The sequence below is a fragment of the Trichoplusia ni genome, chromosome 6 (assembly GCF_003590095.1).
Source record: "Trichoplusia ni isolate ovarian cell line Hi5 chromosome 6, tn1, whole genome shotgun sequence".
Classification (NCBI taxonomy): domain Eukaryota; kingdom Metazoa; phylum Arthropoda; class Insecta; order Lepidoptera; family Noctuidae; genus Trichoplusia; species Trichoplusia ni.
The window spans coordinates 5,146,276-5,161,142 of NC_039483.1; the positions used below are offsets into that span (position 1 = coordinate 5,146,276).

The 14,867-nt window shown below is 38.1% G+C and overlaps 1 protein-coding gene and 1 long non-coding RNA gene across 2 annotated transcripts; both read right to left on the reverse strand.

Moving 5' to 3' along the window:
• Positions 1 to 13: 13 nt before the first annotated feature.
• LOC113494707 (MICOS complex subunit Mic60-like) lies at positions 14 to 14,743 on the reverse strand. The gene is made up of 18 exons (XM_026873138.1): positions 13,770 to 14,743; positions 12,807 to 13,003; positions 10,510 to 10,712; positions 10,156 to 10,203; positions 9,507 to 9,649; positions 9,100 to 9,226; positions 8,510 to 8,673; positions 8,022 to 8,147; positions 7,531 to 7,603; positions 6,966 to 7,066; positions 6,112 to 6,222; positions 3,743 to 3,860; positions 3,351 to 3,488; positions 2,898 to 3,001; positions 2,594 to 2,695; positions 1,467 to 1,555; positions 954 to 1,132; positions 14 to 145 (listed from the first exon to the last, which is right to left on the reverse strand). Exons 1-17 carry the CDS (start codon positions 13,812 to 13,814, stop codon positions 955 to 957), a joined length of 2,067 nt encoding a protein of 688 aa, XP_026728939.1. The 5' UTR covers positions 13,815 to 14,743; the 3' UTR covers positions 14 to 145; position 954.
• Positions 11,469 to 12,273, reverse strand: LOC113494709. Its single transcript, XR_003400675.1, has 2 exons — positions 11,950 to 12,273; positions 11,469 to 11,785 (listed from the first exon to the last, which is right to left on the reverse strand). It is a non-coding gene; the product is annotated as an uncharacterized LOC113494709 (long non-coding RNA).
• Positions 14,744 to 14,867: the final 124 nt, after the last annotated feature.

The following is a 14,867-nucleotide window of genomic DNA, read 5'->3' on the forward strand; positions in this document are numbered from 1 at the left end:
TAAAACTTGAAAATATTTACAATTTTTTTAATAAACCATAACAATTTAAAGTGTAAAATTCTAATAAACAACTATAATGATTAGCCGCAATATCACATTAATTTCCCTCTCGACAACAACATCCACAGGTTTTGATTCCATTTACCTAATAAAAAAAAACAACATTTTGAATTTTTATAATAACTATCGTGAGACTGATTCATTATTAAATGATGTAACGGTTTCGAGAGTCGAACTCGCGATCCCGCCGCGTCTGCTCATGATTAAGGACTCCGGTTGGGTCCGAAACTAGTCGGGCTACCCCGATAAATACGCGTGAGTAAACCGTTACATCATTGAATAACATTTTGAATAATCAGGGTGGTGAATTGCTACGTATTACGGCGCACCGACTAAATGCGGGAGACATAGCACGGCGGTCCAGGTTTAGTCAGTAAGAGTCTGACACTACCCGCTACCTCCCCAAAGAGATTGGTGTCCGTTAGCAATACCCTGCCTAACGAAAAAAAGGATACAAAGCTTAAGTCCGTTGTGCAGAGCTTCCCACTTTTACAACTATGATGCGTTGGTAGGACATTACCAAACAAGAAAAACTTTATGTGGGAGTTCAGATTCAGTCAGCAAGAGCCTGACACTACAGACTTCCATCCCCTCAAATTTCATATTTCATGAGGAATCCCCGGCAATACCAAAAACTGGCTACTTTCTAGCACTTTTTGAAAGAATGATTCATTCCTAAATAAGGTATTTACAAAAAAAAAACTGTTTTGTCCATCAGACAGGATTTCATAAAAACATTTTTTCAGCAAGTAGTTTCATTAATTCTAAATAGTCAACAAGAACCCTGCATATGTGTCCCCGTGTACGTTATTTAAAAAAGTACCAGGTTACTTGCAGTGAAATTATCCCGTAATAGAAAATATGAGAAGAAATAAATAAAAAATAAGACTTGCTTCAAATATACTGCAGTCCCATGGCAGCGGCATGTGCTAGAACTGCCTCAGCTGCTTGCCGCACTTCCAAATGCGCGCTGGCCGCCTCGTACCACTTCTGAGCGGCGGCCCGCGACGCGCCCCGCAGCGAACTGATGTGGCGAACTGCGTTGGCCAAGTTACCTTGGTCCATCCAGAATCTGTTCATACAAAAATAGCTTTAAATCAAGGCTCTCCGAGAATTAATAAACTAGGGCACTTAAGACCATGGGGAAATTTAACTTTACAATTGGAAAAGCGGTTGAGGTCACCACGCCAAACCCATTGAGCGCGACGTTTCGCGGGCTCGATCCCCGCGTAGGACACGCATAACAAAGCACACAAATGTGTGATCAACGAATGCTTGTCCTGAGTGTGGATGTCTTTGTGACTTGCATATTTGCGAAACTCACCGAGGAACAAGAATTAATTCCTTAATGCGGGAGACCAAGTTCTACGATTGGTGGATGGTAAATAAAGTAATACGATTCTTACTTTGCACGTTGCAACAAATCAAACGTATCTAAATGTTTTGGGGGCTCTTCGGGCGGTTTGTCGAACTCTTGTTGTGGTATTCCCGATACCTGCAAAATACAGATTCAACTTTTCAGCCAGATGCCTAAATAAGCTCTGATTGGCTGATTAAATATTCTGTTTTATATCCTATCATTCGGGTTTTTACACACTGGAAAGTGCTTTGAGCAAAAACGCTTTGAAGTAATATGGGGAATACCAACATCCTTTGGACAATGGCACTCATTTTGCTTTCAAGAGTCAATAGTAAGCACGCAAGATATTTATAAATACATAAGGCCCTTGATCAAGTTGGCTTGGTAAAAAACAGTTACAAAACAAAAAACGGCAGCTTAGCTAAAAACAGACAAATTGCCTTTTCCATACGATAGGGATGTCAAATTTTTTGATCGTCGTTTAGTTTAATGCATAATCAGTCTTTGTCCTCCCACCTCGGGCATAGGCCTTCCGTTTCTCATGCCAATTTCTACGGTCATTAGCCAGCCTCATTCGGACTCGACCTGAGACCTACACTATATCGTCGACCCCTCTTACTCCCATTAATGAATAGTAATTGTTGGATATTCCATTTTGTCCCGCAAGTACAAAAGTGAATGGAACTTACGCGTGACGTCACTTCTGAGCATAAATTTATAGGTATCATAGGTATTTTTTTAAATTGCCTTTCATATGAACTGAGAAGATTTTTACTATTTATGCTCAGTCATCATCCCTATTGAACGTTATAAATTCAATTGACGAAAGGGGGCTGTGTCGACTTGCTCTTAATATTTAAGACTAGCTGTTGCCCGCGACTTCGTCCGCGTGGTTAGAAGATATAAGTTATAATTTATACCTGCCTTCTATCTATCTTGTAGGATTCAGTCAGCGTTTGCAATGTAAGCGCAAAAAACGTGTTTTTTTACGACCTCACATTAGAAACCTCAAAAATTGTAGCCTATGTGTTATTCTGATGTATAAGCTATATCGTGGTAAAGTTTCATTCAAATCCATTCAGTAGTTTTTACGTGAAACAGTAACAAACATCCATACATCCATACTTACAAACTTTCGCCTTTATAATATTAGTAGGATTTCATTAAAGTTACCTTCATGAATAACAGCAGGCCCTGTAGCCATGACAGTATGTAGACCGGCATCCGAGCACCATCCTGCTCGACCAGCGCCACACTCCGGGCAACCTTTTCCATCTACACACATATATATGTCATAATTATCGCCGGCTTTTCGTTCAGCTCCCAGCCTAACAGTTTGCTGCTAAGCACAGCTGCGACTGCCAATTTAAGACCTCATCAACCCAATTACCTGAGCAACGTGACACCTCTAAAGTTAGACTGGTTGTCGGACTTTCAAGCTTCTGACTGCCCACAACAGTTGTATAAATGCACTTACTGAGATGAATCCTTCGCGTAGCACGCTCTCCGGGACGACGCCGCTCTCGCGCACATGGGGGGGTATAGACTTCAGGACAGTTGTTACCAACTTGTCCTTACCACCTGTGGTTAAAAATATATTAATAAATAAAATGTATTTTGCGTCTGCAGGGATAGCCGAGTAGTTGAGGTCATCAAGCCAAATCCACTGTGCGCGACGTGTCGCGGGTTCGATCCCCACTTGTTCTTGCTGCCGCCCCGCTTGATGCTTGTTCTGAGTCTGGGTGTCTATGTGCTTGTGATTTGTATGTTTGTGAAACCCCTGCGATACAAGGATGAAATTCCTTGCTGAGGGTGTCGTTAAAAATAAAAGAAAAAAAATCCTTTTAAAACTACGCGGTTTCCTTAAAAAAGTATTAAAATATAAAAAGGGAATAATTATTTTTAATAGGAATTCAGAAATAAATCATACCCGATGCCTTCTCAATAGCTTTCAGTTCTTTATCAACTTTGACTATCGGATCTCCCTTCTTGGTTGCCTCCAGCAGGGAAGCGCCGGCTGTCCACAGCTCTTGCGAACGTCGAGTCTCGCGTTCCGCTTTCATGCGAGCTGGACAAAATGTTCATTTTAATGGATGCTCATACAATAGTCTCAATGCAAGCTTAAAACTTGTAGGGCCTAATAAAGGTTGAAATTAATACTTCAAGTTTTGCCTTTAATAAGCCAACCGGGAATCACTTCTGGGTATATCCGACCTCATACTGACTTTGATTGATACCACGTTTAAATCAAATAAATTCAAACCTTAACGTTTAAGATATTAGTGTATTTTTAGAACGTAATAAGATGTTATAAACAAGTACCGTCTAATTTTGCCTCAAGTTTTGATAGTTTTAGAGCCATTTCTTCTAATTGTACCGCGAACATCCTCTTCTCAGCATCCACTTTGTCTGCTACCATTCCGTCGAATTTGGCCGAAATCTGTATAATAATAACAAAAAGATTGGCAGTAATTAAACAGAGACAGGGCTATTTTTTTAATGTAACAAATACTTGTCTGAAAACCGCATCCAAATTGCTTCAGCCAAACGCGAGATAATCGCGGAAACATACATACAAATAATCGAACTGAGAACCTCCTTTGTTTGGAAACGCTTAAAAATTAAACAAAGCATGATGATTTGTGGCGGTAATGTCATGAAACACTAAATCGTTTTTGAAATGTCTTACAAAAATTACGATAATCGATTTGAAAACAAACATTGTTCCCATTAACTTTAATTCCTTACAACCGATTTTAAAAAATAGGAGGTCCTCAATTCGCCTATATTTAGTTTTTTTTTGTCTGTTACCTCAGAACTTCGGACTGGATGAATACCGATTTTATTCATTCTTATTTCATTTAACACGTTAAAAAGCTATAATTTTTTTCTAACTTCATAATATTTGGCTATTTATTTTTTCATTTAAAGGCGGTTGTAACATTGTTGAAACTAGCGTTTCTTTATTACACCAACTGTTATATTCATAATAACATTCAGCCTTCACGTCGAGCTTAGAATATGGAGCTATAGCTAAATTATTCATCGATTAGTGGCAGGAGGACAAAAATAGCGATTCGATCAATACTTGAGAGCGCAACAGGCAACGGCACTAAGGAGTCCTAGGGACATCGTTTGCATTTAACAAGAGTAAAAATTCATGTTTATTGCCCAACATTTTTATTCTATTTGTTTTTCTTATATCTAAATGATCAAAAGCTAAGACTGCAAAGAAGCGAAATACTTATAGGTACTTAAAATTGTACTTTAGTTGTTGCGTCGTATGCTGATATGCGTGATAGTTCACGTAAAGATACAGGTACATGTAAAGAAAATAAGCAAACGAATTAAATCATTTTTGATTGACAAAACTATGAATTTTCCATAATTATAAATGAAATAAGGTTGGCACGTATTAATTTATTTACAATTTTATTATTTATTTTTATTGCCACAAAAAATGATTAAATAGTTTTTAACAGTTTATCTGTGGACTCGGTCGAGTCTCATATTAGTTTCATTTACGACCAAGCGAGACTAACGAACAGCAATTCATTTTTATATTCAGATCGTTATTTGTCACATCAACTATAGCAAACGTTTGTACGTATAGTTTGAATGCAGACTCTACTGCGTTATTTCAAAGCCGTATTGATTGCATACGAAATAGGTCAGTTGGCTAGGGTCCGCTACATTATAAGGTAATATTATTATTGGTGGAAACGTGACAGCGCTAGCTGCGTAGAGCGATGTCTCTCTTTCACAATTTCTATAATAGGTACTACTTTGAAGCGGCTGGAAAGGAAGGGATAATATTGCACAGAACTTCGGTAATCCAAATATCGCATAGTAACGCGTCTGTCTGTCAATATTATTGCAGTATAAACGATTAGAGGAAAATATAATAAATATATATGTCGGAGATGAAAATGGCAATAAATTGGTTAATCTTAATTAAAACCTCATTTCTGATAAACAGTCCGCAACCTCATTAATGAAACCTTGTTAGTTACTATTCGCTCCAATGCTGGCAGGTTGCCAACTAGAAGACATATAAGAAGTATACATATACTGTAAAAATAATGGCGTATTATCGATAGTCGTAATTATAAATCGTAATCGATAAAATAAATAATTAATCAAAGTGATTTCGATTTTGTCATCGGTTTTGTTTGTGGTATCGTGTCATTCGCAACCAATGAATTAAGTGATTTTATTTGCATCAATTTATGACTGAGCTTTAGCTCCAGACCACGAAAACATATGTTACCCGTTCACAATTTTTTCCCACGATTCTATACACACACTTTCTTGTTAGTATGTTTGTCGTTCTGGTTGGATTTCAGCAAATCAATTTTGCGGCACTTCCGATAGGCTAGCAGGCTAAAATTTTCAGGGTAGCTTCAAACCCGATAACAATACAATTTACAACTTAAAAACGTCTTGACCGATATTGATAAAAGTAAAATGGATATTTAAAGACGTGGGATTTTGTCTTTTTAAATCTATTAATTTTCGATGGTGAATTTTGTGTATTAGCTAAAAATATGCAGGGATTTGTTGTACAATGCTGGCAATGATATATAACCTCGGCTACCAGAGCTGTGCAGCTCCTCAATGTATTGCTACACTCGTGAAATTTCACGCCTCATCTGAATGAGCATCTACAATAGTGTATCTGACGCACTGACCTCCTCTTCCATCTGTTCCAGTCGCGCATTGAGGGTATCCTCGTGTTTATCCATTTGCTTCTTAGTTAGGTTCTTCAATATTCTATCGTTATCTGCTTTCATATCGTCCTCCTATTTAAATTAAATCAACATTTCATCTCTGAAATATAATATCCTTAAGAATATAAAATAATCGTTCGAGTTTTTTGATGTCAATAGGTGGGCGATTCATGTAAATCAATAGTTTAATAGATCTTATAAAATTTAGGATGAAAGCCGACTTTAGCTTGAAAAGCGAAGTGCCAAGATTTTTGCCTCGTTTTATTGACTAAGTAGGTTCACCGACAAATGATTACAGCCACATAATTACAAAAAATACATGTGTATAAGTACCTATGCTACGCTCTAGTGCAACAATCATTTAAATGTAGGCACATCATGCTCAACAAGCGTGAATAAACAGTTACGTTTTTTCTTTAATTACGATACTAACAAAGGATTACGAGTCGACAACAAACTGCCTATGAAGGCAAAATTATCACAGAAAGACTTTGGAACCGAGCCTACCTAGAGTAGGCCAAGTCACTGGATGTTAACGTTACTAAAGCGAATATTATTCGGCCTTACTGATTTCTTTTGGTATTTGATTGAATGATACAACGGATACTCACACGTATTTGTCGCGATTGCCCGACTAGTTCCACGAGGTCGCGAGTCTAGCTGTTCGACTTTAGGCCTCGCTGCCGCATTAGTGCACAATCAAGGACTCTGTTGTTAGGCAATCGAGACAAATACGCGTGATTAAACCGTTACATCATTTTATTATGAATCAGCCTCATGAAAGTTGATATTTAGTATTGGTTTGATTTTCATACCCTCCTCTTGAACTCGGCATCTACTTCACCTCTCCTCCTTTTGATAGCTGCATCTAGAGCTGCGCCTCTAGCTTTTAAAGCATCCTCTTCTTTTGGCAACACTAAAAATATTTTTAATACGATTTATATGAAAATTTCCATTATTTTGATGACGATAATGTCCTTTTAGTGGATTTAAGCCGTGGTGGCATTACGGTTCTAAGGATGACTTTGTGTGCACGAGAAACAGGTTCTATCCGAACACAGGTAGAGTACCAACATAGATTTTTCAAAGTACTTTGCTACTTATAGGAAGTACTTGTGACTAACAGCGAAGAAACCTGAAATCCAAGTATTCGAATATCTACTTGAAAGCGCCAGCCTGCAATAAGGTAGCGAGGTGACCAATGTTGAAACCTGCCCTATAAGGGAAGAGGCCTGTGCCCAGCAGTGGCAGCAGTGGGACTTATATAAGCTGGTAATATAACAGGCTGACAGGCTAATCCGAGAAATACTCTCGGATTAGCCTGTTAAGTTAGCTTTTTGTCAAAGTGCTATTTGAATCGATGGATGAAAAACTACTTACTATCGAGTGCACGGTTGATACGTTCGGTCATTGCTTCAGCGGTATCCTGCAACTCGCCATTCAGCTGATGTATCTAAAAATGTAAAAGAAAATATTCCGTACCTCGAAGGAGTAAAAAAAAAATATTTGTTACGTATACCTAACTTGAGTTAATCGGAATACTATCAGGATGTCTTTGAGCACGTGATTTTGTGTGTTTGCTAAGCCTCCGCAACACTTGACTGCACGGATAGCCGAGTGGTTGAGGTCACCACGCCAAACCCACAGTGAGGGACGTGTCGCGGTTTTGATCCCCGCGTAGGTCAAGCATTTGTGTGATCCACGAATGCTTGTTCCGAGTCTGGGTGTCTTGTGCATGTGATTCGTATGTTTGTAAAGCCCCCCGCGACACAAGGATTAAATTCTTTAATGGGCGAGTCGTTTAAAAAGAAAAAAAACACAAGGAAACTCCTTACTTCGGGAGTCGTTTTCTGTTTAGATTTAATACTTACATATCTGTAACTGTTATACAATAAGACATCGAGGTCTCCGTTGATAACCGGCTTCTTGGCACTATACTTCAGTCCCGGGAACATGCCTTCATTTTCTGATGTGTATTTGTCAACAACTTCTTCCACCTATGTGAAAATGTAAACATTTGTACGTGCTTTAATAGGTACCCTATATGAAGCTATCGAATGCACAAAAAATATTACAATACAATACAACAGCAATACTTATTTTTCAAAACCCCAACAACCCCTCATTACAAAACATCAAATTAGTCAAACCCTTGGTTCCAGTCAAACCCAAGATTTTGATTGAATTTGAATCCAGTAACATTAAAAAACGTGGATTTTTAATAGATATCAATTAGTACTATATATTTTTAAACTGTTCTTTTAGATAAAAAGCCACACCAAGATTGTTTACCTCTATTTAAGTATCTTCCTAAACAAATGGAAAATAGGTACTCCGTACTTGATAATATGGATCTTACGGTCTGCCATTGCGCATCCAATACGATGGATCGATCGTTCTCCCATTGGTACTCCATGAAGGCCACCTTGAATCTGTCGTGGAAATCCCTGTTGATGGCCTTGGAGTTCTCTATCTGATCCTTAGAGGCCTGTACCCCGCAGTCAAGATAACGCACCATCTCATCTATAAGAAATATGGGATGAGAATCGAATAACAAACAAAAGAATTTATGTCTTTCTGATATATGAAAATTTCAGCATGGAGGTTCTTGTAACGATCAGAAAAGGAATAAAAGTCCAATATTCCCAAGTAGAAAATTAAAAATTAAAATTAAAAAGAAAGAAATTAATAAATGATGTAACGGTTTGCTCACGCGTATTTATCGGGCATGCCCGACTAGTTTCGGACCCAACCGGAGTCCTTAATCATGAGCTGACACGGCGGGATCGCGAGTCGGTTCGACTGTTTTATCTCTTTTCTGAATCGCCAAGTTACATCGGCCACACTGCGCTTAGAATATACGTACTGTACCTAGTGCCTACCTACCTACTTACTAAACACATATACACAACATGCTAAGGAAACAGACATACATAAAGTCTTATTTACCGAGTTTACTCGTGGCGCATGAGGCGTTGGCCAGAGACACTTCAATGAGCTTCTTTCTCTCTTCCATCGCATTACGTAAAGCCTTCATTCCAGCAAACGAAAACTTTTGCATCGTTTCTTCGACCAACTGGATTTAAAACAATTTAATTGTTGAAGTAATTTTTGCAAGGATAATTCATTATTAAATTAGCTGCCCGCGAACCCACTCGCTATAAATCGAAAATGATCAGACGAGAATATACAACCGGTATACGTATATATATATATATAATCCAGGTTATTGACTACATAAATGTGTACTCTAAAACCGTCCAATGGTTTTTACGTGAAAGATTAAAAAAAACCATCCACACTTTCGCGTTTATAAAATTAGTAGGATAATTTAAATATCCTATATCAATATTTACCGCATTGTAATAAGCGCACGCATCTCTAGCAGTGTTGTAATTATTGAGAACTTCTTCGCCGTAGTCATTTATACATTTATCGATTTCGCAAATGTCTTGGGTGACCACCGGAGGAGGCGAGGGTTCGCACGTCAACGCATTTTCTGGAAAGTAGTAAGAGAAAGTACTGTTTAATTTATGTTCAAACAGATAATAACAAAAATGATATTGTGAAAAATGGGATGATAGCTTTGTTTTTAATTGGAAGCGGATTTTTGGAATCGTTGCCGTGACGAAGGCTGCGGTGGTGACCGTTAAATCATTGCGTGGAGCCGGCCTATCCGAGCAGAAATATTTCTTGCTGCACTACACGCAAGCAAGCATTCAATCAAAACAGTGGTATATGTCAGTGTCGGCCATCGCAGAAAATCAGCGATGCCAGACTGTCCCGTATAGGGTCGCTGTATATGCTGAGCGAGAGCTATTTCACAAGCTTGTGACGCTTATTATTCTCCTACTTTGTTCTTTTAATTATATTTGCTTGTCTGTTTTGTGTCCTATATATGAGTCATAACTGCGAATAAATGCTTTCTTTCTTTCTATATGCTCTGATACATTGCTACATATTATTTTGCTCATATTATTTCTTCGTGAGAAATGAAAAAGTTACCTTCCTCTTCCTCTTCTTTTGGTGCGACTTCAGATTCATTGGGCACATCTGAGTAGGAACACAAAAAATGCTTTATCAGCTACTTATTAGCTAGGGAGTAGTAGAGAGATTGTAAACAATATTGACAGCCCTTTCAAAATGTTTCTTGTAAGAAGACGTCAAACTGAAAGGTTTGGAAGAGGACATGTTGCGCCGACCCCGAGTCAAATAATTGGCATAAGGGCAGAGGATCGATGATGAAGATGATGATGGTGCAACCGAAAAAAATTGTGTCGAAAATTTTGAGAGTCTGACACACCAATTCGATTTTCTACATTCGAAGTCTACATTCAATTGAAATAAGGTTGAATGTACCGTAGTTAAGTATTGGTGTCCCATCGAGGGAGCACTTCTTCGGCTTCTCATCGGCAGTCAGACTGGCGATGAATTTCTTCGTGTCCTCGATGCAGGTGATGGCGAACTCGCCATAAGTCATGTTTTCTTGGAACAATACAGCTATAAGGTCGTCGAACCATGGTGCGTTTATTGTTAACCAATCACGAATTTCTGGTGAGCCCCTGGAATAATTTTTGAGTTTCGGCTACTGGACCATGGAGTAATGTTTGTAGAGTTCTTTACCCAAAAGTTTAAGCCTTAAAGACCCTATCACTAAGGCATCGCTGTGCGTAAGGTGCAGAGCAGACGGAACACTTCTTGTGCGATCGAGTCTGCGGCGCTCAAAAAATCAAAAGCAAACGTTCAAGGTGACGCTTCGTAGCCGTGCGGTCCAAACAGCTGTCAAATTGCACAGTCGTGTAGATACTGAATTTAAATTATTGAAATTCTATTGCAATTTGAAGTGTTATTGATTTTATTATAGATTACAGCCAAAGAAAGGCCGCCGAACTAAAGATTGAGCTCAAAAACAGGGGCTCTGAATTCACTTTTACTAAAGAAAATCTCGTAGTAGTAGAGAAGTAGTTACAATGTAATTGAATTTGTTTTTTCTTTAACTACTTAATTGCAGGTATTTGTATTTCAGCGAGTTGTAGTTGATTCATGTATATTATACATTTCAGGCTGAAATACTATGACAGAGATCTTTTTCTTTGTATGAGTATAGTGCGTTTCATCAAATAGTTCTTATGCTAACTATGCCGTTATGTTGGCAGCAACGTTTTTCAGTATTGCTGATTACATTAAAGGATCTACACCTCAGAATTGCGGAGATTTGATGCGTAAACGACTTTTATGACTTTCTTATTGTTTTTTCAATTAAATAAACCTCTCACGTTTTCATAAAATATGGGCAGGAGGGTAATAAATTGCAAAAATAATTTATGACTTTTTATTACATGAAATTCCAATAAAAAAAATACATTGATTTGTGTTTCAAGTAATTATGCTCATCTAATGGACTGAGACCGGCAATATTTTCTTCATCTTCTTCGGTAGCCGCCTGGGCCGTCGGCCCAATACTTAGGTACCTTCGATTTTCTTTACGAGCTCGCATTCTTTCATCCATTTTTCTTTGGTAAATGTAGCCGTAATTTCCAAAAAAAAATTGAACATTTGCGTGGTGTTGACACCTTCGTTGATGTGCTGGCCGCCACATCACCTTCTAAACCGTCACTTACACCTACGCTTACACCTAAAATATTAATTTAAATTTATTTAACTTTTCTCTTCATAAATAATCACACAATAAACAATGCGGCGCATTATATCGGCTTCGATCTTAATAATTATATTTTTTAGGAAAAAAAACATCAGGGATCAAATTTTACCCGCCTCTAGCCACCCTATTTTACTAACCTGTAATGGCGGTAATACGATTTTGAACACGACTAAAACGAATTGGCGCTTCATTTCGTTTTTCACGTTCACAAAATTCCTTGCCCTTTAACACAGTCACTCTTTCACCACTTTTCAACGTTTTGGGCATGATTCCAAGATTCTCATATAGAAAACTATGGAAAACTGATAAATTATGCAGGCACCTTTACGCGTATTTATATCTTATTTCGTATCTTGCCAGACAAGAGTGTCAACAAGACGTCAATAGAATTAGGTATTTTATGAAACGCACTATAGAACTGTTCATTCCATGAGAATCAACTTGGCACTGCATTATTTTCAACACAGGTCAACAATAACATTTTCGATGGAGTAAATTTATATCTGCGAACGGTTACAAGCCACTATTTGAATCGGCTTTTATTCCGCGTAGGAAACCTATCCTGTCCTGTTTTATCTGCACAACACTGTCTCATTATAGAAAACAATATACCAAAAGTATTGATTTAAAGAATAAATAAACCAATAAAAATACATACGCGACTAGTAATTGTATGTATACTTTATTCTTTAAATGACAATTCATTGGACCACACGCTACAGAGCTTCCATCTCGCGTTGAGAGTTTTAGAAAACCCTCATCACACGGATTTTATGTGTGCCGGACTTTTTGCGCATAAAATTGCATAGATTCTATTTTCACAAACTAAAAAGTCACGGATAGTCTATCGTCTACGCTGCTCCTAAATATCCACACAAATTCGTCATTTGCAATTTTTCTCATTCGGCTGGTTTTGTAACCTTTTGATTGCTCGCAGGCTTTTGTTTTCACCGGATTATTTGATCTAAGGAGGGACATGAGTCACGGTACTCACCTGGCATAAACACAAAGCCCCCCAGCTAAGAACAATATAGTCACTGCCCCCCAGAAGAGGGAATCGTCTTTCGGCGGCGGTGGTGGCGGGGGCGGGGGCAAGGGACATGGTTCCCGCTCTCTGGGGTTCTTGTACTTGAAGCTAGTTGGGAAACGAGAGATCGACGCTATTTGGAAGTCTGAAGGATGGCGGCGGTACTGAGAAAATACAACATAATTTACGCAACTAATTAGGTACAGTGTAATGTAACTTGGCGGTTAGGTAAAAAGGTAAGTCTGTTGGAGTGAGACCAAAGTATACTGGCAAGTCGTATTAGACAGAGACGGGGATATTTTGCAGCACTTTCCCATCGCGTCGACGTGCTGAGCTACCCCGGCTGTAGACTCGAACCAGCCAATAAATAAGGACCGTGTCAAACCACAAGAGTATGACTATACTTTTGTATCTGCCGAATTTGAACTAACTGAACCTAAAACTCAGCTTACTTATTATTAGAACCCATAATTAAATTAGTTACGTGTGAACCAAAAAATTAGTATTTACGGAAATATAATAAACTGCGTACCGCTCGTTCATGGTCGACGGTTTGCTTATAACAAGGCGTATGACGACACAATCTTAATGTTCTAATTTAAATAAATAAATAATTATACTATTAAATAAATAATAATTACGCTAAACCGGTACGGTTTCCGTGCCTTTTCCAAGGTTATATGAGTAATTTTAGCTTCAATTCATGGTGTCTCCTTTAGACAAAAACCCCTAAATAAGTGGACTGCCATTTTAAATGTAAGGTACTCAGCTTTTCAAAGACGTATCTACTGCTTTATTTCGAAAACTAAAGTTTTCTCATGGCAAGCTGACTTTCTTCCCTACTTACTCTGCACCCAAAATGATTCAACCACTTAACTTTTACCCCACATGTACCTAGGGTTATCATATAAAAAGAACGAAGGTACTTACAAAAAGTGTCCTCACAGTCAAAATGTAGGACGTTGCTCTAAACATTATTTATCTAACGATTTGTTATGGTTTGATGTCGAAAGAAATTTTGATTTCAATGATGTTGTGATATTATTTTAATTTCTTTTGACAGTTCTCATTATGACTCTAAACTTTTGTCGTATAATGTGTGTTGAAGTCTCGACTTTATTTTTCTAGATCTGCCAGTTTTATCATAAAATTAAAGAAGAACAAAGAGAATCTAAATAAAACTCTTTCTGAAGACATTAAACCTTTAGAGATTGTAGTCTAGAAAGTTGAGGTCTTGTTAGATAAGGCGAGTGTAGTCATGGATGTTGGGTGTAGATACTGATAGAGTAGAACAGATGCAAAAGGATAAAAATCCACCCCATAAATGTTTAAATCCTCGATAATAAACCACATGACAAATCATGTTTAACAGAATTGCGAAAACAGACATGTAAATAACACTGATACTCTCACTTGAGAAATGGATTTATCCCATATGGAGATGTGATGCCACAATTAGACACGTCAAACTTATAACGGGGTGTTATAAGTTTGACGTGTCTCTCTATTTTATTCGCAGAGGTTTAAAAGGGATGCCTCCTGCCGCCACTGTAATGTCGTTTTCACGTTTTCAAAGATGTTGAGTTGAATTTTGGGTCCGTTAGTGGCAAAGCCCAGAACAGTTCGAAGAACGTTGTATGGCACTCGAAAATGTACTTTAAAACTATCGATGTTGGTTGTTTCAACTCTTTTTTTGGCAATTATAATTTACACCCTACAAAAATCGACAATTTTGCACGTCGTTTGAAATATGTTTCAGGAATCTCTCACGAAAACTTTCCTTATCTCATTACAGAACAAATTCTGATGCTTAAATTCAGAATTTCTTGCTCATGAGTTATAATAGATATACTAGCCTGGAATGTCTAATAGCTGGGCAAAGGCCTCCCCACTCTTCTTCCACTTGTCTCTCTCATGAGCCGCGAGTGACCAGTTCGGTAAGAACCAATCCAGGTCATACCACCATCTCCGTCTGGGTCTGGCTCCAGACGTGTGTTTTATATGAGGATGGCACTTTTTGCACATTAT